Genomic DNA, 23,176 nt, shown 5'->3' with positions numbered 1-23,176 from the left:
GCAGCATTTTTGAAGAATCTCCCGCGCCTCTCCTCTCACACGTAGAACATCGAATTCTGCACATTAGGATGCAATCTGACCGCACTTGGATCCGGTAACTGCGTCGACTGAGTGCTTGTTGAGCCGCTTTCTGCAATCTCCGGATCAAACAGGCCGCTGAGATAACATCTCGACCGCTCGCACACCAGGTCGGCATAGTACGCGGGTGGACAGATGCTGACGGCTTTTGTTGCGCGTCCGAAGAGGTAGCAGAGATTGTGCGTCAGGTCTTCCAGCACATCAGCGGGGTTGTTGAAGGGCGGTTTGACAGGTCGTCGCCGAAAGATCTCGTCCAGCACAATGTAGTAATGCGCAGGACGAGCGGTTCCTTGGAGAGCGGTGTGGGCTTGTAAAAAGAAGTCCCAGTTTCGGGCTTCGGTGACGCCGCGGTCGACAATCGTTCCGTTCGGTGGGTTCGAGGATCTGTCTGCGTCGGCTTCTTTGGTCGGGTAGAAGCGAGTGTTGTGCCGCTTGCCAACGACGATGATAGTAATATGAGGAAACCCATTTTTGGTCTTGTCCGGGGGGTATAACTCCTTGCAAGCGGCTCGGAATGATGGAAGTTCTTTCTCGAGAACCAGATTGTATTGGCCTTCGGAGACACCATCGCGGTAGACGAGGATATTATCAGGAAGGGACTTGTTGAGCTTTTGCCACAGCTTAAGTCGTGATTTAATCAGTGGCTGAAGGCCCGTAATCATCTCCTCACCAGGACGTTGAATGAGGAGCTCTGCTGGCCATTGTCCGAGCCAGTTGTCGACTGATGCCACGATGCCACTGACACTGGGTGCCGTTTTTGCAGAGCCGGGGGAAGGATGTGTAACATCTAAACCGACAATCATAGTTTTTCCTTCGGCAACAATGCCGAGCTTCTGGTTGTCGAGTGAATGATTCCTACCTCCAAGCTTTAAATTGACCTTTAGAGCGACATTGGCGAAATATTGGTCGTTGTGAGGTTTGACGAACTTCGAACCCACAGTGCAAATGTTGAGTAGTCCTTCTTTGATGTCGCAGACAAATTTGACGCAATTGTAGATTCTGGTGTCCTTCGAGGGCAGTATGACAAGCAGGAAGCTTGGCGGCTTCCTCTTCTCGCTATGCATGAATTTGTGGATAGAACTGGTGATCTCTCTCTCCACTGTGGGGTGGTCGAGAGTGATAGTCAATCCTGGGGTGTGATTGACGGCGGTAATACCAAGCTCGTTCAATTTTTGGGTAAACCCATCCAGCGCGGTTTGCAGCATTTGCTCAGAGCCCCAAGATAAAGCAGATCCACGCATCGATATTGCGAGGTAAGTCCAATAAGGCAAGTTTGAAATCGTCGAAAAACGCACGTTTTGCAAATTCCAGCTCCCTGCACGAGGGTTGGTAATGCCCCTTCCATGATAAAGGACTCTTGGGCCGTCCAAAACACGGCCGGGGACGCAAAGCAAATTGGGCTTGATCTCAAGACCAAAGTTATTCTGTTCCGTTTTTCGTGAGTGACAATAATGCTCACGGAAATGGAGGGACTCACCAGCGTAGCATTTGTCGGTACTAGCCCCAGTAAGCTGACCCCAGAAGTTGCAATGAAGCGGGCGTTCTGCTCTGGTGGACGCACTGCAAATCGAATCATGTTTTGCGTTTGAAACGCGCTCAGTTTCGTTGATGTGTGCTGCCCACCGATGACATGACAGACTTGAGCTGGGAGATAGGATGGATTTTGTTTGCTTCCAACATTGACCACTGGGAGCCTGATGTCCCGAATGACCAGGTTGTATGCTGTTGGGTATTAAGTTAGCGGGACTACCATCGTCTTTCTTAAGGGGTCTCACTTTGCTTGAAGAAGTCGTAGACGCTGATATACTCTCCCTGAGTTGCACCGCCGCCGCTGCTGCTGCTGCCTCCTCCAGATCTCTGGCTCTGTTTTTGAGGGCCAGGATCGGCACCTGCCAGGAAGAACTTCACTTCCTTCGGACCGGCCCCAAAACTGGATACTACAGGCCGGTGTAACTGCTGCTGACCATCACGTTGCGATGCGAGCCCAAATATTTGTTTGATGCGAGGAATGACTCGTCCTCTCCTGTCCTTTCGCTGGATGTGTGTGACACTCACGGACAAACGCTTCAGAAAATTTTCCAGCTTCAGCTTACTGTTCCCGTTCTGAGTTAGGAAGACATTGATGAGCCCTTCCAGGGGCCCTTCTTCAAAAAACGCGCCATACTTGACCTGGACGTTCACAAGAATTCGCGCTGTGGCCGCTCGGGTACTCATGAAAAACCCTCGGATTGCCTGTAGCCCTGCGCCCAAGTTGAACTTCTCTGTTGTGGCTGCGTTGGAGTAGTGTTTGTGTGCTCCGATGTTCGCAATGTCAGACGCCGCTTTTGGATGATATCCCATCACAATGTTGAGAGCTTGGATCAGCTCGTCCTTGGAGCCGAAAAGTGTGGCGCTTCGCGTGGAAGTCACATAATCCAGCAATTCTGAAGTCGACAGAGCAGCCGTTTGGCGAAGCGTGATCTGGAATACGGGGGCATTGGGGCTCGGGTCTTGTTCGTGTTTTTGACGATATGGCACCCGATAGTGGTCCAGGAGATCCAATTCCACCTTGCTGAGAATGTTCGATTTAAAATCCGTAACGACATCAAGCTCGTGGTCGCTGAAATGGTCTTCGAGTAACAATTGCACCAAACGTCTCGTCTTTTCGGCACCTGGGCCTTTACCGGTACCAATAGGAGAGATATCGATTGAGTAACGGTAGAGGAGGAGGTTTCCGTATCCTGTCAATTCGAAGTAGTTTGTCCACAGAAGTATCTCTTTCCCCTTGGTTCCGAAACCTGGACGTTCCGGCAATGTGTTTGTGGCGGCAGAAGAGCCTTTTGATCGTTGGATATTTGCTTGTATCTCCTCCTCGATGCGCTTCACAGTTGAATCATACACTATCGCAGAGTCTCCATCCGGGCTGAGAATTGTCAGTACTTGTCATAGAAGTCAAATTTCTGAATCCGTACCGATAAACGCTGACCTGGGTTGGAAATCCTCTGCCTCTGCCTGAACCTCGACCTCCTCTGCCTGAGCCTCGATCTCCTCTGCCTGAGCCTCGATCTCCTCTGCCTGAGCCTCGATCTCCTCTGCCACTCCCTCGAGGGTTGTATGACAGTCCTCTATCCGCACCTCCACCTCTGGATCCTCTTCCAGACATTTTGCAGAAAAGGTGTCGTAACGATTCAACCTGGGAAGGATGAACCGTTGCAAATATTGAGGTTTCGAGTTTTCAAGAAACACGATCCCGGCCCAGCCACTGTGACGTTGTGAATTGCTAATAAGGGTCTTGTAAGTCCAGGGTACAAGGATCCTCCTCTAATCTGCTGAGAGAAATCTAGCCAAGTTTATTACTGGTAGATGTAGGAGACTCCACTTTTGCGTCCCAATCGAATGAAGCACCTTCATTAAAATTCATCTCCGTGAATCATTGGACCAGTTCGAGGCACCCTCATTCGACAGATGCAAGGGATGAATCAACAAGCTTGACGAGCAGAAACTGTACCTGGCTTTAGTCTATGACACTTAAACCATCCTCATCGCAAGCGGGCACTGTATCAAATATGACAGTGTAAAGTTGTAGGTCACCTTCCCAATCTTTGTCTCTCGAGCCTCATCATGAACGAAATCACCGCGCGCACCCGCAGCTACCAACTGGAGATGTTCGAAAGAAGCATGCAGGAGAACATTATCGTGGCGGTAAGCAACACACAAGATACATGAAGTTCCGCGCTGATCAAAGTGCATAGATGGACACAGGAAGTGGGAAAACACATATGTAGGAGCGCTATCGAAAAGTCCAACTTCGACTCACACATATCAGTGCGTTGCTTCGAATAATGGCTGAGCTAGAACGCTGCCCTTTGCATAAGGTCGGTTGCCTGCCGGATAGGACGGTTGGAATATAAGATGCTGACTATCAAACTGTTTGTATGGTTTCTTGCGCCTCATGTTGCTCTGTGTGAGCAACAATATGATACCCTCCGCATCGGACTTCCCTCAACGAGAATCAAACTCCTCGTCGGCAACGATAATGTAGATCGGTGGAGTGAGCAGCGCATCTGGGATGCGGCACTGGATGGCGTCCGTGTGATGGTGTCAACCCACCAAATTCTTGAGGACGCTCTTGCTCATTCATTCGTAAAGATCGAGAACTTAGCTCTCTTAGTCTTCGACGAAGGTACGGAAACACCTTGATCCTGGCCCTGACCTGAGACTTACTGAGGCGTCAACAAGCACATCACTGTATTCGAAAACATCCTGCAAACAAGATCATGAGCAATTTCTACCATCCTAAGAAGAAAACCGGGTCCCCCGATCAAATTCCACATATATTGGGTCTCACTGCGACACCCATTGTGCGCTCAAAGCTCAGTGAGATGAAGTCTGTCTCCCTCATGGTCATATGCTCATTGACTAAACCTTTTCCAGCACCGTCGAATACAACCTTGACGCCATAGCTGTGACACCGACACTCCACCGTGATGAGTTGTTTCACTTTGTTCATCGGCCAGACTTGGTCCCTCTGGTTTACGAAATGGACCCCCTGACCAATGCTAGTACTGCTCTAGAGAGGTTACAACAAATATGCTCTGCTCACGCTGTCTCTCCCGCACCTACTGGCACTTTACAATCCAGATCTCCAAACCAACTTCCATGGAAAGAGCAACTTTCCAAGTTTCGAACCAAGGCACACCATGTTCTGGTCGAGCTCGGGCCTTGGGCCACCGACTTATTCATTCTGGAATCGATCAAAGTCTTAAACAAGTCGGGTTGGGATAACGGTGACCTCTTAGTCAACTGGACGGATCAGGAACATCGAATTCTCACAAAACTCCTCTGCAAAGATCCCGTGCTCTCGCAACTTCAGTACAATATTGCACCGAGTGGTGACAAAATCTCAAAGAAAGTGGCCTGTCTAGTATCCTTCCTTGGCTCGAGAGACGCGAGCCAGAGCACAGCTATAATATTCGTTCAACAGCGAGTGATCACTGGTCTCCTGAGCAAGCTCCTCTCCGCCCATCCATCCACACAGGGGAGTTTTCAGTGTGCGGCATTTGTTGGCATGTCTCAAAATCAGAGTAAAAAGTACAGTTTGCCAGAACTCCTCGACCTGAAGGAACAGCGGCAAACCCTCGCCAGTTTCCGTGCGCGAGCCAAAAATGTGATTGTTGCAACCAATGCCTTGGAGGAGGGCATAGACGTACAAGCTTGCAACCTTGTCATCTGTTTTGACCTCCCGCAAAACTTGAAGTCCTTCATTCAACGGCGGGGCCGGGCTCGAAAGGAAAAATCCGTGTTCGCGCTCATGTTTTCGGAAGAGGAATCCCAGGATAGGCTGGCAGAGTGGAAAAAACTCGAGGACGACTTACAGCGCATGTATCAGGATGCCTCAAGATTAAGGGTAGAAATACAGTGCCTAGAGGACAGTGAGCGGGTGAATTACATACTCAAATCCCAAAGGACCAGGTAAGTCAACTCAGCCAACGGAGAATATCTCTCTGAGAAGATGACAGTGCAATGCTCACTGCCGACGACACTATGGCCCATCTACATCACTTCTGCGCTAAGCTGCCCGTCCAACCGTTCTCCGACATGCGACCGATGTTCTCATACAAGCATGGGCCGCCTGGATCGGAGGAGATAGCTGCCACCGTTACCCTCCCAAACTGTGTGGACGCCTCGGTTCGCGTTGCCACAAGTCTTCATAAATGGAAGACAGAGAAAAACGCAGCGAAAGACGCCGCGTTTCAAGCTTACGCCGGGTTGTACTCTGCCGGCCTTCTCAACGAGAACTTGTTGCCACTTTCCCATGATTTCGAGATGCAGTTAGACGCCTCGGACAAGCTTGGATCCCAAGTCGACATAGACCTGGAATACAATCCGTGGCAGCTTGTCTCTGAAGCCTGGTCATCGACATATATATACGACCTTGTGGTGCAGTTCAATTTCCATGAACACACCGAGCGATCGCCTGTCAAAATGAGGCTCACCTTACCCTGCGAAGTGCCTAATTTACAACCGCTGAGGGTGCAGTTAGCCGCGGATGCGGCTGTCTGTATAACATTTCAGCACGATTGCAGACGAAGAATCATCACTCTGACCGATAGGGACCTCATGAGGAAAGCGACGCATATCATCAGCCGCTCAACTCATTCTGACTACAGTTCGGACAACAGGACTGATTTCCTGGCTCTTTTCACGCCAGTCATGGAAGACGCGATGATACAGATCTGGCTTAATGCCAACAAAGGGAGGATCAAGGCAACGGAGCTTGTGAACATCTCTCGCAACCTGATCCCTCGTGGGTTCGTCCGGCACTCGACAGAGGGACGACAACCCCAGATTTTCAACTCGTGGATCGTAAATAAGGATACGGCTGCCTCAATTCCGCATCACATTGCATGCACTCCACTTCCAAACAGAAGAAACTTCATGATTTCTCTACCCGGGGACTCTGCGGAGGGAAAACTGAAGAGGATGAGTGACAACAACGAAGAACCCCCGAAACTCAACTACTATCCCCTCGAGGAATGCACTATAGACCGTCTCCCCGTGGGAATCGCACGGCTCAGTCTTTTGCTCCCAACGATGCTTCAACAGATCGCCAACGCGTGGATCGCGGACCGGATGTGCCAAACAGTTCTGAAAGAAATCCCGTTCCGATCTCGAGATCTCGTCATCACCGCTATCACTCCACCGAGCGTGCAGTGGTGTACCAACTACGAAACGCTCGAATTTCTCGGCGATTCGATTTTGAAGATGGTCGTGACTGTGCAGCTGTACAGCCGCCACAAGAATTGGCCAGAAGGCTACCTCACGCTGAAAAGAGCCGTGTTGGTGTCGAACCAATATCTGGCCCAGGCCGCGTTGAAAGCAGGCTTGTCTGCATTTATCAGGACGACTCCCATTTCCTGGAGAAAGTGGTCGCCAATATTCATATCGGACGTGGTGGCCAAACCGTCAACTGCTGCCCGAACGGTCCGCATGAAAGTCCTGGCGGACGTTGTCGAAGCCCTCATTGGTGCTGCTTTTGTCGACGGAGGCTTCGCCTCAGCGGAAATCTGTATTCGTCATCTGCTTCCTGGTCTAGACCTTGAACAGATATCCTTCGCAGTCCAGGCAAACAAGGAGCAAGTGATCGCCAATCAAACCAGCCTGGAAATCGTTATCGGATACAAGTTCAGACATCCTTGTCTGTTGGTCGAGGCGTTGACGCACCCTTCCTGCGAAAGGGATCCATTCTCCCAATCATATCAGCGCCTTGAGTTCCTTGGAGATGCGGTGCTCGATTTAATCATCGCGTCGCAGCTCATGGCGCACAAGACTGCATCCTGGTCACCTGGAGCGATGACCCGCATCAAATCAGCGATGGTAAATGCCCATTTGCTTGGGTTCTTCTGCATGGAATTTTGTCGTACCCAAGAATTTGACTTCGTGCAACAGCAACAACAACAACAACGGACGGACGTGAGTTTTAAGATTGAGAGAGAAATAACCGAGGTCCGGCTCTGGCAACTCATGCGCAGTCACAGTGACGCTGTCCGGGATCATCGAATGAATAGCCTCGATCGATTCGAGAAACTAGGTGCAAGCATTCGACGGCAGCTGGACTGCAGTTCGGAATATCCCTGGCTTGACTTGTCCATGTTGCGGCCTGAGAAGTTCTTCTCTGACATTATCGAAAGCCTGATAGGAGCCATATACGTAGATTCCAAGGGGTCTCTCGAAAAATGTGCAACTTGGCTCGATTACATTGGCCTCAACAAGTATCTCCGACGCGTCTTGGACGAAAATATTGATGTCGTTCATCCGAGGACGAAGGTGGATTGGAAGACAGGCGCACAGTCTACTGAGTATAGAGTCAGCAAGATGGTTGATCTGGCGGAGAAATTTCAGTGCGTCTTGTTGGTTGATGAGAAGGTCATCGTTGAAGTTGACGGGTACGATACTTCTGATGTTGCAATTGTTGCTGCTGCTCAGAAGGCGCTCAGTATCCTTCCCTGATGTTTCTGCAGTTTACAGCGAGTCGAAAAAGTTAGCACAATCTCTGATTCAAGAAGTTTCAATTACGAAGACCGGAACCTGATGGCACCCTCCTGCCTCAACACTTGAGTCACAGATGTCTCCCGATACAGTAAAATCTATGCTACTTCTCTCCAAGTCATTTAGCACGCAGCTCTGAGGGAAGAACATTATCTCCTGACGGATTGGACCAAACTGCCAAACTGCCTTTTGCAACCCGGCGAATTCCGATTCTCCAGTTCACCTGCTTCACAGCGAGGGCATTCGGCAAGGTCACTGCTTTCTTCAAACCCTCCATAGTTCCTTGGTTGTCATTCTCCGGATCTTCCACAGCCGCTCGAATATCCTTGATCTGGACATCCTTGAAAACACCTCGATCGTGGTAGGCGACGATGCAAGTGTGGGACCTGATTGACCCATAACCGGGCATGTATTTGTTTCGTGTTGATACGGTCGGTTATGTTATACTCTTGTCTTTAAGTCGAGGATGGACTCTCGTGTGTCAGCGTTTTTCAACCGGTGAGGCCTGCAGGGACATCATCCGGAAAAGCTTTGGTTCGTGCAAACGCAGTTTGACTTTCATGATCTCGACTGTCGAGCCCCTCGTAAAGACGATCCGCCTCGATGAGGTCAATTTCTTGTTGAAGTGGCGTTATGGCTTCATCTTCAGCTCCGGTATGCTTTTTGGAGTCAGAAAAGTGGTTCATAGTCTTATGGTCTGGCCGATCGGAGGGTTGTGCTGGCTGGACGTGCGAGGCCGAAGCGATGGGCAGGACCTGCGTCATAGAGGCTTCGAGCCGAGCTCAGATGTAGTTAAGAGACTCTTATAGCTCTAGGGGCACATCTTCTGCAGTCATGTAGTCCAGTGGATTGACAGTGTGGGTCATGCTGATATCAGTTTCCATTTGAGGCAGGGTTTGAGAGGTCAGTCTTCGACAGCGTTGCCAATTAGTCTGTCCCACTAACCCTAATCCCAATCCTCACCCTAGGGATTAGGGATCATAATCCCGATTGTTTACCAACTGGTCCTTACCTAGTCAGTGCTTAGTGTTCCAAGCTAACTACAAAAGGGCTAGTTAAACCAATCACATTACTTTCACGTGAGATGCGCGTGAAAATTGGTCATCCGCCTTAAACTCACTAGTCCTATCTTGACTAGCTTAGCCTACTAAGTATTCTGTAAGGTAGATAACGACTAGTTAGGATCATACTCCCTGAAGACCTCAGGAATATCAGTATTCATAGGCAGGGGAATATGCGTCACTCGTCACTCGTCACTCGTCACTCGTTAGACGAGCAGCTAAATCCATGAGCATGACTGGCGGAAAGACCAAAATATGATGAAGGCAGTTCGGGGTCTGGCAGGCTCCGCTTCATGTTATGGAGGAGGACGTGGGAGTGCAGCAAACCACATGCGTTCCTTTGTGTAACCATCTCTTAGGCGTCCGTGTTTGCTGCCTAGGTAAGTTTTGCCGAAATCATTTTTCTCCAGGATTCAGCCTTCTCCAGTACTTGCCAACTGTCCATCTTATCATCTCAGGGAACAGAGTCAGCAGAGGAGGGCTCGCTCCCGCCATCGTCGACCATAATGGACACACATGACGTCTCAGACGTTCCAGAATATTTCCAGGCCCTTCTCAAGTACAAAAAGCAACTTCAAGATGCCAAATCTCGCAAAGGACAGCGCCCTCAGGGGAGACGACCCCGGGAAGAAATCATAATGAAGCACATGTTTAGTATGATGACGCTGCGGGCTCAACCGAGCAGTGGATTCAATCTGCGGTCAACATTCGTGCCGGCGGCCTATACTCCCTGCATCAATGCCTTCTCCGACCTGAAGGAAATCATGATCAAAGATCTTCTCCTTGAAACACACCACAGAGGCACCTACCTTCGACTGAAGTCAATCACCCCGCCGACTAAAATGACTGCGATCATGACCATTGTGGAGGACAAGAATAAGGATGTCGTTGTATTGCAGCTGTACCACCAAGAGGGGGAGAATGACCGATCGATCGAAGACATTGTAGGAGAAGGAACGACCCTGATTGTACGAGATCCATACCTCAAGACGATGTCTGATGGAGAGTATGGGCTCCGTGTCGACCATGTCTCCGATGTCATATACCTCCCACCGTACGATGAAAGAGTTCCAGATTGTTGGCAACTAAAAAGCACCGAGCTTAACACCTCAGTCGATGCCTGGAAGACCCAAGGGAACGACAAATTCAAAGAGGCCAAGTACAGAGCTGCCATTGAATGGTGAGTCTTCGTTGAATCTTCTCTTTGGATTCAAACTGAACAGTTCAACAGCTACACGAAAGCCCTCGATTGTTCCCCAACAGAAGAAGAGACTCACACCATCAAGGTCAATCGAGCTCTAGCCTTCCTTAAGGTTAGACGATTCGATGCCGCTCTTACTGATCTGGAATCTGAGTCGCCTCCTCCAAAGCCAACCGAGAAGGCTCTGTACAACAAGGCACTGGCGTTGTACAACCTTCAGAGGTATCGAGAATGCTCTGAGGTTCTCAAAACTCTCCGTTTGGCTTATCCAAATAATGTGGCTGCCAAAGATAGATTCACTCGCACCATCCAGCGGCTTGCAGAGCAAGAGAGCGGCAGGTACAAATTCAAGGACTTGCGCACGGAAGCTGCCAAATTGCGCCCGCCACACTTGGATCATGCCACATATACGGGTCCAGTATGTATCAGAACATCGGGTGACCGGGGCCGCGGTCTCTTTACCACAAAAGCAGTCAAGGCTGGCGAGCTACTTTTGTGTGAGAAAGCCTTCGCGCATGCCTTCGTTGATCCTGAAAAGGGAGCTGTGGACGGGAATATGACTCTGCTGATTAACGCGGAAACTGACACCATAACCATGGGAGCTCAGCCAGAACTCATCCAGTTGATCGTCCAGAAGTTGTATCGGAACCCGTCCTTGGCCCCAGTCATCACCAGTCTTCATCACGGCTCATACGAACCTGTCAATGTTTCTGAGGTTGATGGAACCCCAGTGGTTGATACGTGAGAGACCCATTATTTTGTCGCTGTATAAGACATCTGACTTACTCTCACAGATTCCTCGTGGAGCGGATCATAAGCCTGAACGGCTTCGGTTGCCCAATTTTGTCTCGCGAGTCTCATATACGTGCTCTGAACGACGAGGCCGATCCAAAGGCCAACGTGACGGAGGAATCATTCAGCTCTTGCGGGATCTGGCCGATGGCATCATACATAAACCACTGCTGCTACAGTAACTGCAGACGAGCTTTCATTGGTGATATGATGGTGGTTCGCGCTGCGCAAGACCTCGCGGCTGATACAGAACTCACATTTTGTTATTACCCGCCCAGTCCTGATGGATATGACAAGCGGCAGAAGAAGCTCCGGCACTGGAACTTCCGATGCGACTGCATTATATGCCAGGATGATCAGGCCACAAAGGAGAGTGTCTGGGCGAAAAGAAAGAATCTGAGGGCTAGTGCGCAGAGATACCTCAACTCTGACAGAACGACGGATGCAGCCCGGATTGAGACCATCGTGGCTGCGCTCGCCGGTACATACCATCGACCGGCGTCTCAGGTGCCTCGTCTCAGTGTGGCGGATGTCCAGCTAGCCCTCGCAAAGATGTATCTCGCGCGTCAGCAACCAGCCAAGGCCATCGACTTGGGACTGGGAGCTCTGGAATCTCTCGGTTATGTCATCCATGGTGGAAGACTGCCGCGCACTCTGGGCACGCCTATGGTCGTTAAGCGGTGGGGGCTGATGCAGGATCATCATGTTGAGTGCTAGATGCTTCTCTCCAGGGCCTGCAGCCTGGTGGCGCCGGACCTTGAGGCTTCTGCGGCGGAATATGCGAAGATTTCGTACAAGATCTGCGTTGGTGAAGATGATTCTTTCGACGAGACATACGGGAAGATGTTCAGGGAGCCTTAGCGTCAAATCTGGTCGCGTGCTTCACGATGGTGCAGTCTGCTGCATGAGATGTGGACCGTGAAACGTTGGAAAGTGTTTCTCTGGGTCAATGTGTGAGGCGGATTGTGTACGGCCGTTTTGGCGTTCACTGTCAATCCAGCGTTGGACTTATTTCTCATTGAATTGACCTCCGAAGAGTTGGGTTGCCCTATTTGAGCTCAGTGCATCACAAAAATTGGAATTCGATTCGACTCGTAAAAAGCCATGAGCAAGGCACAGTTCTGGAGATAATCTCACAATGCAGATAGCCTGCCACTGCTATCAGCAGACAAACAAAGACCCTGTTCCAGGTTGCAGTGTGAGAAGTTGTTCGAATCTTCCGCTCACGCCTACCTCCATTTTTGAATTCTGATCCCGCAAAATGTTCATACACCCTGAAACAAACTGCATACCACCGCCGCGCTTTCACGTCCACCGTCTGATTAAAAAAAGCAAATACTAGCATGGCCACCGTTTTGATCTTTGCGGGTTTGGCGCCAAAGATCCCAGTAGAAAGACCCATCAAATAGTGAACCGTCTCTCGTACAACAAAAGGCACCACGACCCTGATAGAGGAACACACTAAAACAGTGAGCTCCGCCCCAGTACAACAAGGACGCCTAGATCCGCGAAGTGATACATTTTTCAAGGTCCCAGAAGGTACTTTTGGACTGTTGATTACAAGCGTTACTCGCCACGTGCTGGCACAGAGCACTCGCAAAGCGGAAGTCGGATCCACAATCGGGACATTGATACTTCAAATGGTCTTCCCACTGATTGACATATGCGCGGTTTCTCACGTAGGTGTCGAAAATATAGCTATCGACGTCGTCCCTATCGATGCCGCTCTCGCAGGTGCCAGACTCGAGATGGATCATCATGGCGGAGAATTCGGAGAACAGGCGGTCGCAGCCAAGGCATTTGATGTCTAAAGGGAGGTGGGTTCGTTTGTGCTGCTCAATGGCACATATCCATGTCAGCTCATCCTTTCCAACCGACCACTACCCACACCGCACCGCCGCCGGGACACTACTGACCTGCATCAAATCATTGATGTTGCGGAAATACCTGCCACATTCGATACACAGGTTGTGGACCAGGACGTCGTGGGCTTTGAGAAGGTCGGGAGCGCGGAAGCATTCGCAGCATTCTGTACACTTGTTGTGGACGTCGACATCATGGGATTCGAGCAGGGCGGGAGTACCAAAGTCCATTCCACAAGGCGTGCAGACGTTGTGACGCGAGGAGTTGTCTACATGAGACTGGCACGCCCTAGGTGAGACGAACAGCCATCCGCACCTCTCGCACCACTCGCCTTCGTGGATCTCGGCATGGCGGCAGTGGTTGAATGCGCCAATGTGGAATTTGAAGTGTCGGTCACAGGCACGGCAGAAGTAGTCTTCTTGGTCACCAAGGACCTGGAGTTGGTTTTCTCTAACCATGATGATTAGTGGCAGTCTTTTGACCCGGTGGCTCCAGAGAGGAGAGGGTCGTTGTCCCTAAGAGGGGGAGTGAGGTTGGAAGAGTGAGATAGTGAGATCCTAAGGGGCCTCTACCTACCTACCTAGGTAGGTACTAGTACCTAGCGGGCTAGGTACCTACCTACTCGCTAGGTACCTACCTTAGTTTCCTTGGTAACGGTAGCGGGGAGCTTGGACGAAGGCGTGCAAACAACGCAAACATTTAGTGGCCGCGTGGGGCCAGGCCAACAGACCCATGCTTCCTCTTCAAGTTCTCGGGCGTATCTCCCGTCAGCTTCCGTCCGTTGGACACCTTTTGCCTTCAAGTTGGTCTTGGTCTTGGCATTTGTTATGCATGCCTGAGAGGTACCTAGGTAGAATTAGTTAAGAGCTTCAGGTAAATATAGCTAAAACTTTAGTTAAAGGAACCCCGAGGAAAATGGCGCCCAACAGACGGAAGGGGAGATAATGAATGGCCTGACTTTTGACAGCCTCGTTCCATAAACTCGTAGCCTTGCCGGAGCTCGGGTGCGGGGAAAAGCGCAGCTGCTACCAGTGAGGGTGTGAGGCTTACTTCATGGCACACTCACACAGTCATCCACTGAGGGGCCTTTTGCCCTTTAGAGGCACTTGAGGCTCCAGCTTTTTGGGCGCAGGGAACATCTCGACCACTCACCCACTGATCGAGCCATATCACCGCCAGACAGACGTCATATACCCGCTTGGAATATTGTGCCTCAACTTCCTTTGACTGAACAACCCTTCACAGATCCGAATTTGTTGTGGAGGAAACAGCTCCCACTCCCATCTCCCGTTATGGCCGCTCAAGTGCCAGCTGCTTTGAAGACAGCCGACGTTACCCGCTTCGCCCACCGCGCAGCCCAACTCGAGAAAGCCAAACCTATCATAGCATACTGGTGTACGGGCCCTAATACCCTCCACAAGATCTCAGACGGCGGTTAACCCATTCCTAGGCGAATACTGGATCGTCAACCAAATCCTGTCCAAAGGCCTGCACAATGCGGATCAAGAGAGCTTGGAATACACTACAACTTTGATGGACAAGCTGGAAAAGGTGCGCCTTGAGCTGCTGTGGTCCCTACCCTTGCTGATGTTCCGTGACAGTTCAAAGCTGAACATGCCCAAGAACCTGCGGTGACCGACGATATCGTGGGAAAAGCATACGTGGAACAGTTTGGTCTAGAAACATTTGAAAGAGCAGACAATGCAGTGCGCGCCAACAAGGCTTCAAGGCAGACCGCAGACACTTTCCAAGCTTCGGCGACGTTCCTCGACCTGCTCCAGATCTGGGGTGCCGTGGAACCCGAAATTGGCGCCAAAATCAAGTTTGCAAAATATCATGCCTTGAGAATAGCCAAAGCGTTGAAGGCCGGAGAAGATCCAAATTTGTCCAACCCCAAACCACAGACGCCAAGTGAGGAAGCTCTTCCTGCTCTCGACCCGGACGATGCAGAGGTCAAGGCGTTAGAAGGAGGTAGGGAAGGCACCAGACCAAGACAACCATCTGTCGTTGAAGTACCCGACGAGGCCGACAAGATTCAAAGGAGTCTTGCACAGAAGTCGCTGCTTGATGAATCCTTACATCCCTCTAGAGACACATCAATGCCACCTCCGGTCACTAAGCAACCTTCGGTCACTGACGTTCCTGACGAAGCAGATCGGATACAGAGCGAGCTTGCTCCTCAATCATCCATCGACCAATCTCTGCATCCTTCAAGAACACCTTCTGTTCCCCTGGGGAATGACGTTTCTCCTTTGCCAGAACAAGATCCTGCTGCATTTTACACCAATCGGACCGAACCAGCTGATGTCTCCCCACTGGAGCCTCCCTCTGAGCGAAAACCGTCAATAGGAGGGAACTATTTCCCTATAGTACCGTCGGCTCCAGCAGCGCCCGCTTTCCCGTCACCTCCAGCAACGGTGGGCGGCACTGTGCCAGACTTGCCCTCAGCGCCTTCAAGTCTTGCGAAAGTGGACACCGATATTCCTCCAGCACCGTCAGAACCCTCTCTGACATCCGCACGAAGCGAGCTAGGCGCCGCTCTCAATCACCAGCTATCTCGTCACCAATCCCCTCCACTTCCACCTCACCGCCACGGCACACCTCTTCAACAAGCCCCAGTGGTCGATCAAACTCCCCAGATCCCTCCCAATTTCCAACCTCAAGTCCCACCACCTCAGCTTCCAGTCAATCCGCCACAAATACGACAAGCCCGTGGTCCTGTCCCGCCTATTCCTCACCCGCAGCAAGCGCCAGGTCCCATAGCAGCGCCTTCGCCGATTCATCCTCCGCGGGTAGCAGCAGTCCCACCTGCACAGCCTCAACCAGTTAGTGTTGAGGTTGACGAAGAGGCGATCTTGAAGGCCCAGAAGCATGCCAGGTGGGCGATCTCCGCCTTGAATTTTGAGGATGTGCCTACTGCCATCGAGGAGTTGAGGGGAGCACTGGCCTGTTTGGGTGGGATTTGATTGCGAGACACTATAGGATTCCTTTATTGCTATATTGTGCACTAACCACCGGACGTCGAGCGAGTTGACACAAGGAATATTTCACTGAGCGAATTTCCATATCCTCGAAGCAACATGTGCAAACCACAAGAAAACACACGTTGGAATCGCGTATAGTGTTGTTCCACGGATAGCTCTGGACGGGAACTGGTCCTGTAAGACGCGCCAGTATGGTATTCGAGTTGACATCGCGGTCATTACCAGAAGCAGCTGCGGAGCTATCCATCGCAACCAGCACGAAACCAAAACCCCGCCACGCAGCTATGCGCTGCACATCCGATAGCGAGACGTCTTGGCCGACGAACCTACCTGTCGCGAATCAGCTGTACAGGAAGAGAGCCCCACGGACGACAGGGTCGATGATTTATAAACCATGTTCAACCGGCGACGCTGACTTAGACCCCAAGGCGTCATGCCCTGTCTTGCCATGAGGCGTCCTGAGATGCCCTTCCCTGAGATAATCTGCCCTGCCTGTCCATCGCTGTGCTCTCTCTTGTTGAACAACACTCCCCCCAACCCCAAAGGACCGACACAGCCGGCATGGCACGGGCTACAAGCGCAAACACGCCATGACAAGCGCGCAGAGTGGTGCATGAAAGATCATGAATCCTAAAAGGTCGAGACTCAAAGCGTCGCCCGTAAAAGTCGCTAGAACAGCCAATGTCTGTACAAATGTCAATCTGTCCATCGCGGCCGTATGCCCGTCCGTCACGACCAAGCGAAAATCCAGCACGCACCTTGCCCTCCGATTCGGCGCGGAATGGGGAAGTATATATACAAGTATGGTCCTGGAACTGAATTGAGCTGAAACATGGACTGAAATGAAATGAAACGAAACCGAATTGGAAATGAGATGAAATGGAATGGAGTGACTAGAATGAGCACCTGTAGTCGCCCCTTTTTCTTCAAATCCTATTCTATCTGCCTTTTTGCATTCTTTTTTCCCACGATTTCTTCCCATGTCCTTTTTTCCGCTCGTGATCTCGTCAGAAACAAAAAAGTTCATCGCTTTGTCACTGCCGCGCAGAGCACGAAAAGGGAATTTCCTGAGAGTTTCCAGCTCGCCAGGCATTGTGATTACCTCCTGTCCATCCCTTGACCGATCGGTCGGGTACCGCCTTAACATTCGTAATGTGAGCAAGTATCAGCAGATTTGCGGTGAACAACCTCTCGTGTGTGCACAACCACAGGGGGTCTGCGGTGCTCGACCCGCAAATTCATATCCAGAAACCAGCAAAAACATTGTGACGTTCGATGGTATATAACCACTTGCAAGCACCTCCAGACGTTTCGGCTCAGTCTCAGTCGAACAGGTCTCCTGCTCTCCTCCTCACCCGCTTCTCCCTCACCGGCTCGTCGAACAGCTCCTTTCCCTCATTCCTCCCGTTGCTGTTCCGACTGTACTGATTGGGGAACAGCTCTTTGACTTCGAGAGCGCGGCCTTTGATGCTCAGCCCGCCAGCGCCTTTGATACTGAACCCTCCTCCCCCTGGACCTCCTCCTCCGTTCTCGGACGACGATCCTTTGATAGATAGACCGCCGCCAGCATTTCCTGCGCCACTACTCGACGACGGAAACAATTCAACTCCTGCATTTGACGCCCCACCATTTCTCGTCGATGACTTGGTGCTGTCGATCGAAATACTCTTTCTGGCAAACCTCTCTGCGAGATTCTCTTCGTTTTTGGCGTCCATGGCATGGCTTCTGCGGTGATTTGAACGTGGGGACGTTTGCGCGGCGGATAAAAGATCGGCCTTCAGGCGCTTCGCTGCGGCGGTATTGGCACGATTCTGTGCGGCGTCGATGGCTGGTCTAGGTGGTGCAGGACTCGACATCGAGGTGTCTACATCCGAAGATTTGTTGGGAAAGAGTTCGAGTCTGTCGGATCGTAAACCACCGCCGATCTTGGGGTCCGAGGTGGACGATCCAAACAGTTCTTTTCCTGCATTGGAGCGCATGCGGTCACCGCGATCGCGATAGCCTCTCCGTCGAGTCCGTCCGTCGTCATCCGAATCTGAGATGTCGATTTCATCGCTGCCACGTGTTCGTGCCCCCGGACTAGCGCTCCGTCGTCTCGCCTTTGTGACGCGTGAAAACAGATCTCGCCCTCTTGCTCTATTGACCTCTGTGTCCGTAGTGGGTGCATCATCGTACATATTTGCCGAAAACCCTCCCGCATCATCACCGGTCGCACGGTCATTGTCTCTCCTCCGTCTGTGGAGTTCGCGGTCGTCAAATCTCCTGCGCCGGTAATCACCACGACTGTTTTCGAATTCTTTCCGCATTCGTTCAGTGGGATCTTGGTCCGGGTGCATGAGATAGTATCTGCTCGCGTCTCTGGCGCCTTTCTTCTTCCTGTCACCCTGCTGAGAAACGCGAACCACAAGCATACTTCCTGGCCTGCTAGCCAGTTGTTTCGCAGCGCGCACTTCGAACGGGTTGTCTGTTAGTTCTTCAATCGTAATGGGGTTCGCGAGAAATGCCAGCTGTGCTCGTTTGGCAGTGTCGCTGTCATTGAAGCAAATGTTGGCAGAGGTGTCATCGATCCATTGGACGTGTACATCGTCTCCGACTTCACTAAAGTGGTCGTGTACAAAGGCGAGGATGTCGTTCGTGTGCATTTCGTCGACGCCGCGAATGTGGACTTTGTTCCATTGCGGTTCGAGAGCCGGGTCTTCGGTGTAGATGGCTGGGATGAGGGCGGAGGAGTCGGTGGCAGCGGGCGCGCCGGAGGGGACAAATGAGGGTTCTTCGCCTTCCTGTATGGCTGATGAGTATGGCAGATACGCCTTCCTGCTTGGTGAGGGAGATATATGAGTTATCGTACTTCAAGTTGGAACTCATCATCAAGAGGCGGTCCTTGATCATCCATGTCCATGTCAATGTCAATATCCATGAGGTCGGCGTCCTGCGCCGCGCCGGACATTGCAGACTGCATAGCTAGAGCCATGTTGGGAGTGGAGGAGGTCGTGGGTCGTTCGGAGTGTCAGGATCAGGGTGCAGTCTGTCTGAAGAAGAGACCTGGCGTTTGAAGAAAGGCTAAGAGTGATTGTACATATTTGAAAGCGACAACGCGAGGCTGTCACGACTGAAGATCGGGAAAAAGCTGCCGGCCGAGGTGAGAGGTGATCAAGTTGTCAAATGACGGAAATGACGGAGCACGATATGGAGGATAGGTGTGACATTGAATACTAGGTACACATGCAATGAAGGTCAGATGAAGATGAGAGTAAAAAGAGAAATGGTTGATATTACATGGTGGGAAATGCAAAGGCGCAGAGCAGCTCCGAGTCTCGAGGCTTCGACATCATTTCTTGGATAATCCCCATTTGGTATAAAGGTGACGCTGCTTTTGGATGGAGTCTCCTCACCAGTCCAACTCCGCATTTCGCTCCCCACCGAGCCGACTCCAAGAGACAAATTATTTCAGTCTGACAGGGATTCCTTCTTTAAAACAGCCAGAATCCTTTGCGATTTGCTCAACATCTTTCCGTCAGACAGATCAATATATTCCGCATCAACCCCTTGTCTTCGTGCTCAACCGCTGAAGATGATGGCAAACCTCGGATGATGCGTGGCTATATATCTGGAGTCTGTGGTGAGGCTCATAAATGAAGGCATCGTATTCCCCCATTCGTATCTCAGGTAAGGCTTGGACATTCTCCTGCTGTCCAGATACAATGCCCCTTGCTTGTTCGTCTTGATCAGCTTGCTTCATGAACGCCATAAAAGCTTTGCGACTGATTCCCTCTATTCGTCCTCGCTTACACAACGTCATTTCTCCTTCTCTGAACATGTCGAGCAAGAGAAGCATCTCGATACAGCGGGTGGCCGGGTCCATAGGCGCTGAGATCCACGACGTTGATCTGTCGAAAGATCTCTCTGAAAACCCCGGGATTGTCAGGGAGATCCGGGAAGCACTTTTGCAACACCAAGTCATATTCTTCCGCAATCAAAGCTTGGAACCCAAAGAATATCTCGACTTTACGTCCCACTTTGGCAAGCCGGTTGAATATCCCTTTGTCCGTGGCATCGATGGGTTTCCCGAGATCATTCAAGTCCTCAAACAAGAACACGAGACCATCAATTTTGGAGGAATCTGGCATGCGGACACCACCTACTTCGAGAACCCACCAATGGGGTCGGTGTTGATGGCCAAGGAAGTCCCGCCCTACGGTGGTGACACGCTATTCGCGAACCAGTACGCCGCATACGAGTCCCTCTCCGAAGGACTCAAGCGGACCCTCTCCACCTTGAAGGCAGTGAGTACCTCAGCCAAAGCAGACGCGAGCAAGACTCGCGAAGACCGCATCCGTGACTCCGGAAACGCCTCGGCAAAGTCCTCGCTGGAAGCAGTTCACCCTGTTGTCCGAACACATCCCGAAACGGGGAGGAAGGCCCTCTACGTCAATGTGGCGCATACATCGCACTTTGAGGGCTGGACAGAGGAAGAATCTGCCCCTCTGCTACACTACCTCTTTCAACACCAAATCAAGCCGGAATTCACATGCCGCTTCCGCTGGGACGTGGGCAGCATTGCCTTCTGGGATAATCGATGTGTACAGCATAATCCGATCAACGACTATCATGGATTCCGACGGAGGATGCTAAGGATCACTTTGGAGGGAGACCGGCCTGTATAAAGCTTAGGAACAGGGTGTAAATGGAGGACTTAAGCGTCGTTTGAGCACAATGCGTCGCCCACTGTTTTCAGGGTGCTCCATTGGATGAATGAGCAGAGGAAAGCCGCTGTTCATGAACAGATTGAGGCATATACAGCTGAAGCTCATTTGATAGTTAAAAGGTGTCCATTGCTCAATGATTCTGCAGAGCTTTCCATCGTAGACCGGGCCAGCCGTATCTGATGCTCGAGCACGCTCAACCTGGAACTATCTGTGCCTATTCGTTGCTTGCACTTCAGATTCCATGACGTCGCTCCTTCCAAATTCCGGCAATATGTCTTCAGCATCCTTCCTTCATGCGGCGTGGCACTGTTGTAATACAAGAAATGCAAGGGGTTACAACCTGAACCACTTTCACACTGCAATCGACGGCCTCAGTCCTCCTCACCGAGCATTGGCTGCTGTTGGCCTGGGTCTCCATTCATCATCGCTGTCATGGCGTTGATTCTTTCTCTTGCGGCGATGGCGTAGGTGGACTGTCACTCATCATCACTCTGGAGGGAGTAGTCCGACTCGTTTTCGTCGGTGGAGGATTCAGAAGAGCGTCGATGTCTGGTGTTGCCAGCTTTCACATTGAAGGAAGAGGCTCGAGCAGTCTTACGTCGTTGGCGTGACACGGCGGAAGCCTTCCGTTCCGCTCTCTTGCCTTGCTTCGACGTGGCCAGTGGCGCTTTCTTATTTCTCCGTTCGTCAAACCTCGAACGAGCACGGCCGACGCGATTCCAGAAATTCTTGACTGCACAGTATCCAGTTCTCGTGACACCATCGTGGACCTGCATCCGACGCAGGGCTTCTCGGAATCGCGACTCTCCTGTGAGTTGTCGCTCGGCATTGATGTTGAGCATGTGGCGGATACATGCCTCCTCTTCCCACAATGCCCAGGAGCGCGTCGGTGGTCCAAGGCGAGAGGCAGCGACAAGATCTGCAGGGGCAGGATATGGCATCAGCCCCTCCTGCTGCTCATCGTTGCCGTCCTGATCGTCTGCCCCTTCTTCAGCGCCGTTTTGGGAGGCGGGCGTTGCGGTGTCGCTGCTGAAACTGGTGTTGCTGGTGGAAGCGGTGTTGCTACTCGAAGGTGTCCAAGGACCAGCCTCGGAAGGCACCTCGTTGGAGATGGCGTCGTCATTCACCTCACCGTCGCTGCCAACGTTGCTTTCATCGTCCCTATAAGCACTGCTCTGATAACCGTGCTCATCCCCATTGCTGTCACTGGCGCTGTCGCTGTCGTCAACCTCCTCATTGTTGTTTTCGTTGTGATTCTCTTCTTCTTCGTTGGCTTCTTCGTCGTCATCCAGATACATATATATATCGCCATCTTCATCATCGAGCTGTTCAGCTTCCACAGTATGCTGCAATGCGAACTCTTGTATGGGACCAACTGAATCCCCAAAGAGATCTTCTTCGCCTGCAGTGAGGCTTGTCACATTCTCGACGGCGGACCCGCCGTGCGTATTGTGGTTCTGCGCGAAAGTCCTGCTGAAGTACTCTGGCAATCCAGGGCGCTCTCCCAGGTATCTGAGCAGGGCGTCTGGATGAGGATCGAGATATTCGAATACTGTGGTGTCGTTGAGGGGGAGGACTTGGACAACTGGTCGAGACCTGCTCGCCACAGCGTCCAAGAAGAAGGACTCGTTGGGGTCGGTGAAAGACATCTTGAGAAACTTGACGGCTTGAGAGACTAGGAATACAAGAAACAAGGCAAAGGGGTCGGTGGGTGTTGCGTGCAAAAGACAGAAAAGCAGAGCATTACTCAGATACCAATATATTAACAATTTATACCTTTGAAAAGAATCTCTGAAGCGTAGAGAAGCCATATTGTCCTCGATCGGATGCATTGACGTCCATTCAATGGTAGTGATGGGTTGGAGAACTGTGGGATCAATAGGAGTAATGTGACATGCAGTATGTCGGCATGAATCAACAGCAGACAATAGAAATGAATGAATGAATTCAAGGGGCTTGAACATCGTCGATATTCTGCCGAACCCTGCTGTTCACGCTTGAAGCCTTCATTGCCCTTCAATGCCAGGAGCCGACGTCGAAAAGGGACAAGGCTCGCGCCAAGTCTGAAATACTTGGTGATTGATGTCGGACACATATCACTGCAGTAGCACATGTCACTGCAGTAGATGACAAAATGACCTGACCTTAAACGCTTTGTCGTTGCAAAAAGACATTTTGTATAGCCCTGCTACCATTGCCATGTTGGATAATGGTGCTTTCATTTTCATTGACCTTGGATGCGGAGGTGACGCTTAGATCGAGAGATTTGTAAGGATTAACGTGGCGTCGAGCCACGCGAGTCCCAATCGCGAAGATATTCAAGCCTCGAACGCTCGATGGTGTCGGGTGTGAAGACAGAACTTGATATACCTCGTAGTCACTGGCAGTTTGGACAAATCGCAGCTTGGCTTCATATAGTCCACCGTAATAACTGCTGCTCTACGGCGGAGTGTATTCTCCGCG

The 23,176-nt window shown here is 51.2% G+C and overlaps 9 protein-coding genes across 9 annotated transcripts; 4 read left to right on the top strand and 5 right to left on the bottom strand.

Moving 5' to 3' along the window:
- Nucleotides 1-35: 35 nt before the first annotated feature.
- Z520_05328 (uncharacterized protein) lies at nt 36-3,220 on the bottom strand (the record flags this gene model as incomplete). Its single annotated transcript, XM_016775831.1, has 4 exons — nt 36-1,502; nt 1,556-1,800; nt 1,854-2,980; nt 3,030-3,220. 4 exons carry the CDS (start codon nt 3,218-3,220, stop codon nt 36-38), a joined length of 3,030 nt encoding a protein of 1,009 aa, XP_016632990.1.
- A 1,114-nt stretch (nt 3,221-4,334) lies between these two features.
- Z520_05327 (uncharacterized protein) lies at nt 4,335-8,067 on the top strand (the record flags this gene model as incomplete). Its single annotated transcript, XM_016775830.1, has 3 exons — nt 4,335-4,444; nt 4,492-5,529; nt 5,577-8,067. 3 exons carry the CDS (start codon nt 4,335-4,337, stop codon nt 8,065-8,067), a joined length of 3,639 nt encoding a protein of 1,212 aa, XP_016632989.1.
- A 157-nt stretch (nt 8,068-8,224) lies between these two features.
- On the bottom strand, nt 8,225-8,870 carry Z520_05326 (uncharacterized protein; the record flags this gene model as incomplete). Its single annotated transcript, XM_016775829.1, has 2 exons — nt 8,225-8,492; nt 8,653-8,870. 2 exons carry the CDS (start codon nt 8,868-8,870, stop codon nt 8,225-8,227), a joined length of 486 nt encoding a protein of 161 aa, XP_016632988.1.
- Nucleotides 8,871-9,673: 803 nt separating this feature from the next.
- On the top strand, nt 9,674-11,877 carry Z520_05325 (uncharacterized protein; the record flags this gene model as incomplete). Its single annotated transcript, XM_016775828.1, has 3 exons — nt 9,674-10,347; nt 10,399-11,109; nt 11,163-11,877. 3 exons carry the CDS (start codon nt 9,674-9,676, stop codon nt 11,875-11,877), a joined length of 2,100 nt encoding a protein of 699 aa, XP_016632987.1.
- A 782-nt stretch (nt 11,878-12,659) lies between these two features.
- On the bottom strand, nt 12,660-13,481 carry Z520_05324 (uncharacterized protein; the record flags this gene model as incomplete). The annotated part of the gene is made up of 2 exons (XM_016775827.1): nt 12,660-12,992; nt 13,077-13,481. 2 exons carry the CDS (start codon nt 13,479-13,481, stop codon nt 12,660-12,662), a joined length of 738 nt encoding a protein of 245 aa, XP_016632986.1.
- An 834-nt stretch (nt 13,482-14,315) lies between these two features.
- Z520_05323 (uncharacterized protein) lies at nt 14,316-15,989 on the top strand (the record flags this gene model as incomplete). Its single annotated transcript, XM_016775826.1, has 3 exons — nt 14,316-14,418; nt 14,474-14,574; nt 14,625-15,989. The coding sequence occupies 3 exons, from the start codon at nt 14,316-14,318 to the stop codon at nt 15,987-15,989; spliced, it is 1,569 nt and encodes a 522-aa protein (XP_016632985.1).
- A 1,340-nt stretch (nt 15,990-17,329) lies between these two features.
- Z520_05322 (uncharacterized protein) lies at nt 17,330-18,978 on the bottom strand (the record flags this gene model as incomplete). Its single annotated transcript, XM_016775825.1, has 2 exons — nt 17,330-18,787; nt 18,856-18,978. The coding sequence occupies 2 exons, from the start codon at nt 18,976-18,978 to the stop codon at nt 17,330-17,332; spliced, it is 1,581 nt and encodes a 526-aa protein (XP_016632984.1).
- Nucleotides 18,979-19,822: 844 nt separating this feature from the next.
- Z520_05321 (uncharacterized protein) lies at nt 19,823-20,671 on the top strand (the record flags this gene model as incomplete). Its single annotated transcript, XM_016775824.1, has 1 exon — nt 19,823-20,671. The coding sequence occupies one exon, from the start codon at nt 19,823-19,825 to the stop codon at nt 20,669-20,671; it is 849 nt and encodes a 282-aa protein (XP_016632983.1).
- A 518-nt stretch (nt 20,672-21,189) lies between these two features.
- Z520_05320 (uncharacterized protein) lies at nt 21,190-22,362 on the bottom strand (the record flags this gene model as incomplete). Its single annotated transcript, XM_016775823.1, has 1 exon — nt 21,190-22,362. One exon carries the CDS (start codon nt 22,360-22,362, stop codon nt 21,190-21,192), a length of 1,173 nt encoding a protein of 390 aa, XP_016632982.1.
- Between the last annotated feature and the right edge of the window lie 814 nt (nt 22,363-23,176).

Source organism: Fonsecaea multimorphosa, assembly GCF_000836435.1.
Source record: "Fonsecaea multimorphosa CBS 102226 unplaced genomic scaffold supercont1.9, whole genome shotgun sequence".
In the NCBI taxonomy this organism is placed as follows: domain Eukaryota; kingdom Fungi; phylum Ascomycota; class Eurotiomycetes; order Chaetothyriales; family Herpotrichiellaceae; genus Fonsecaea; species Fonsecaea multimorphosa.
The sequence above is the reverse complement of the archived record's forward strand: the minus strand, read 5'-3'. Positions and strand labels throughout refer to the sequence as shown.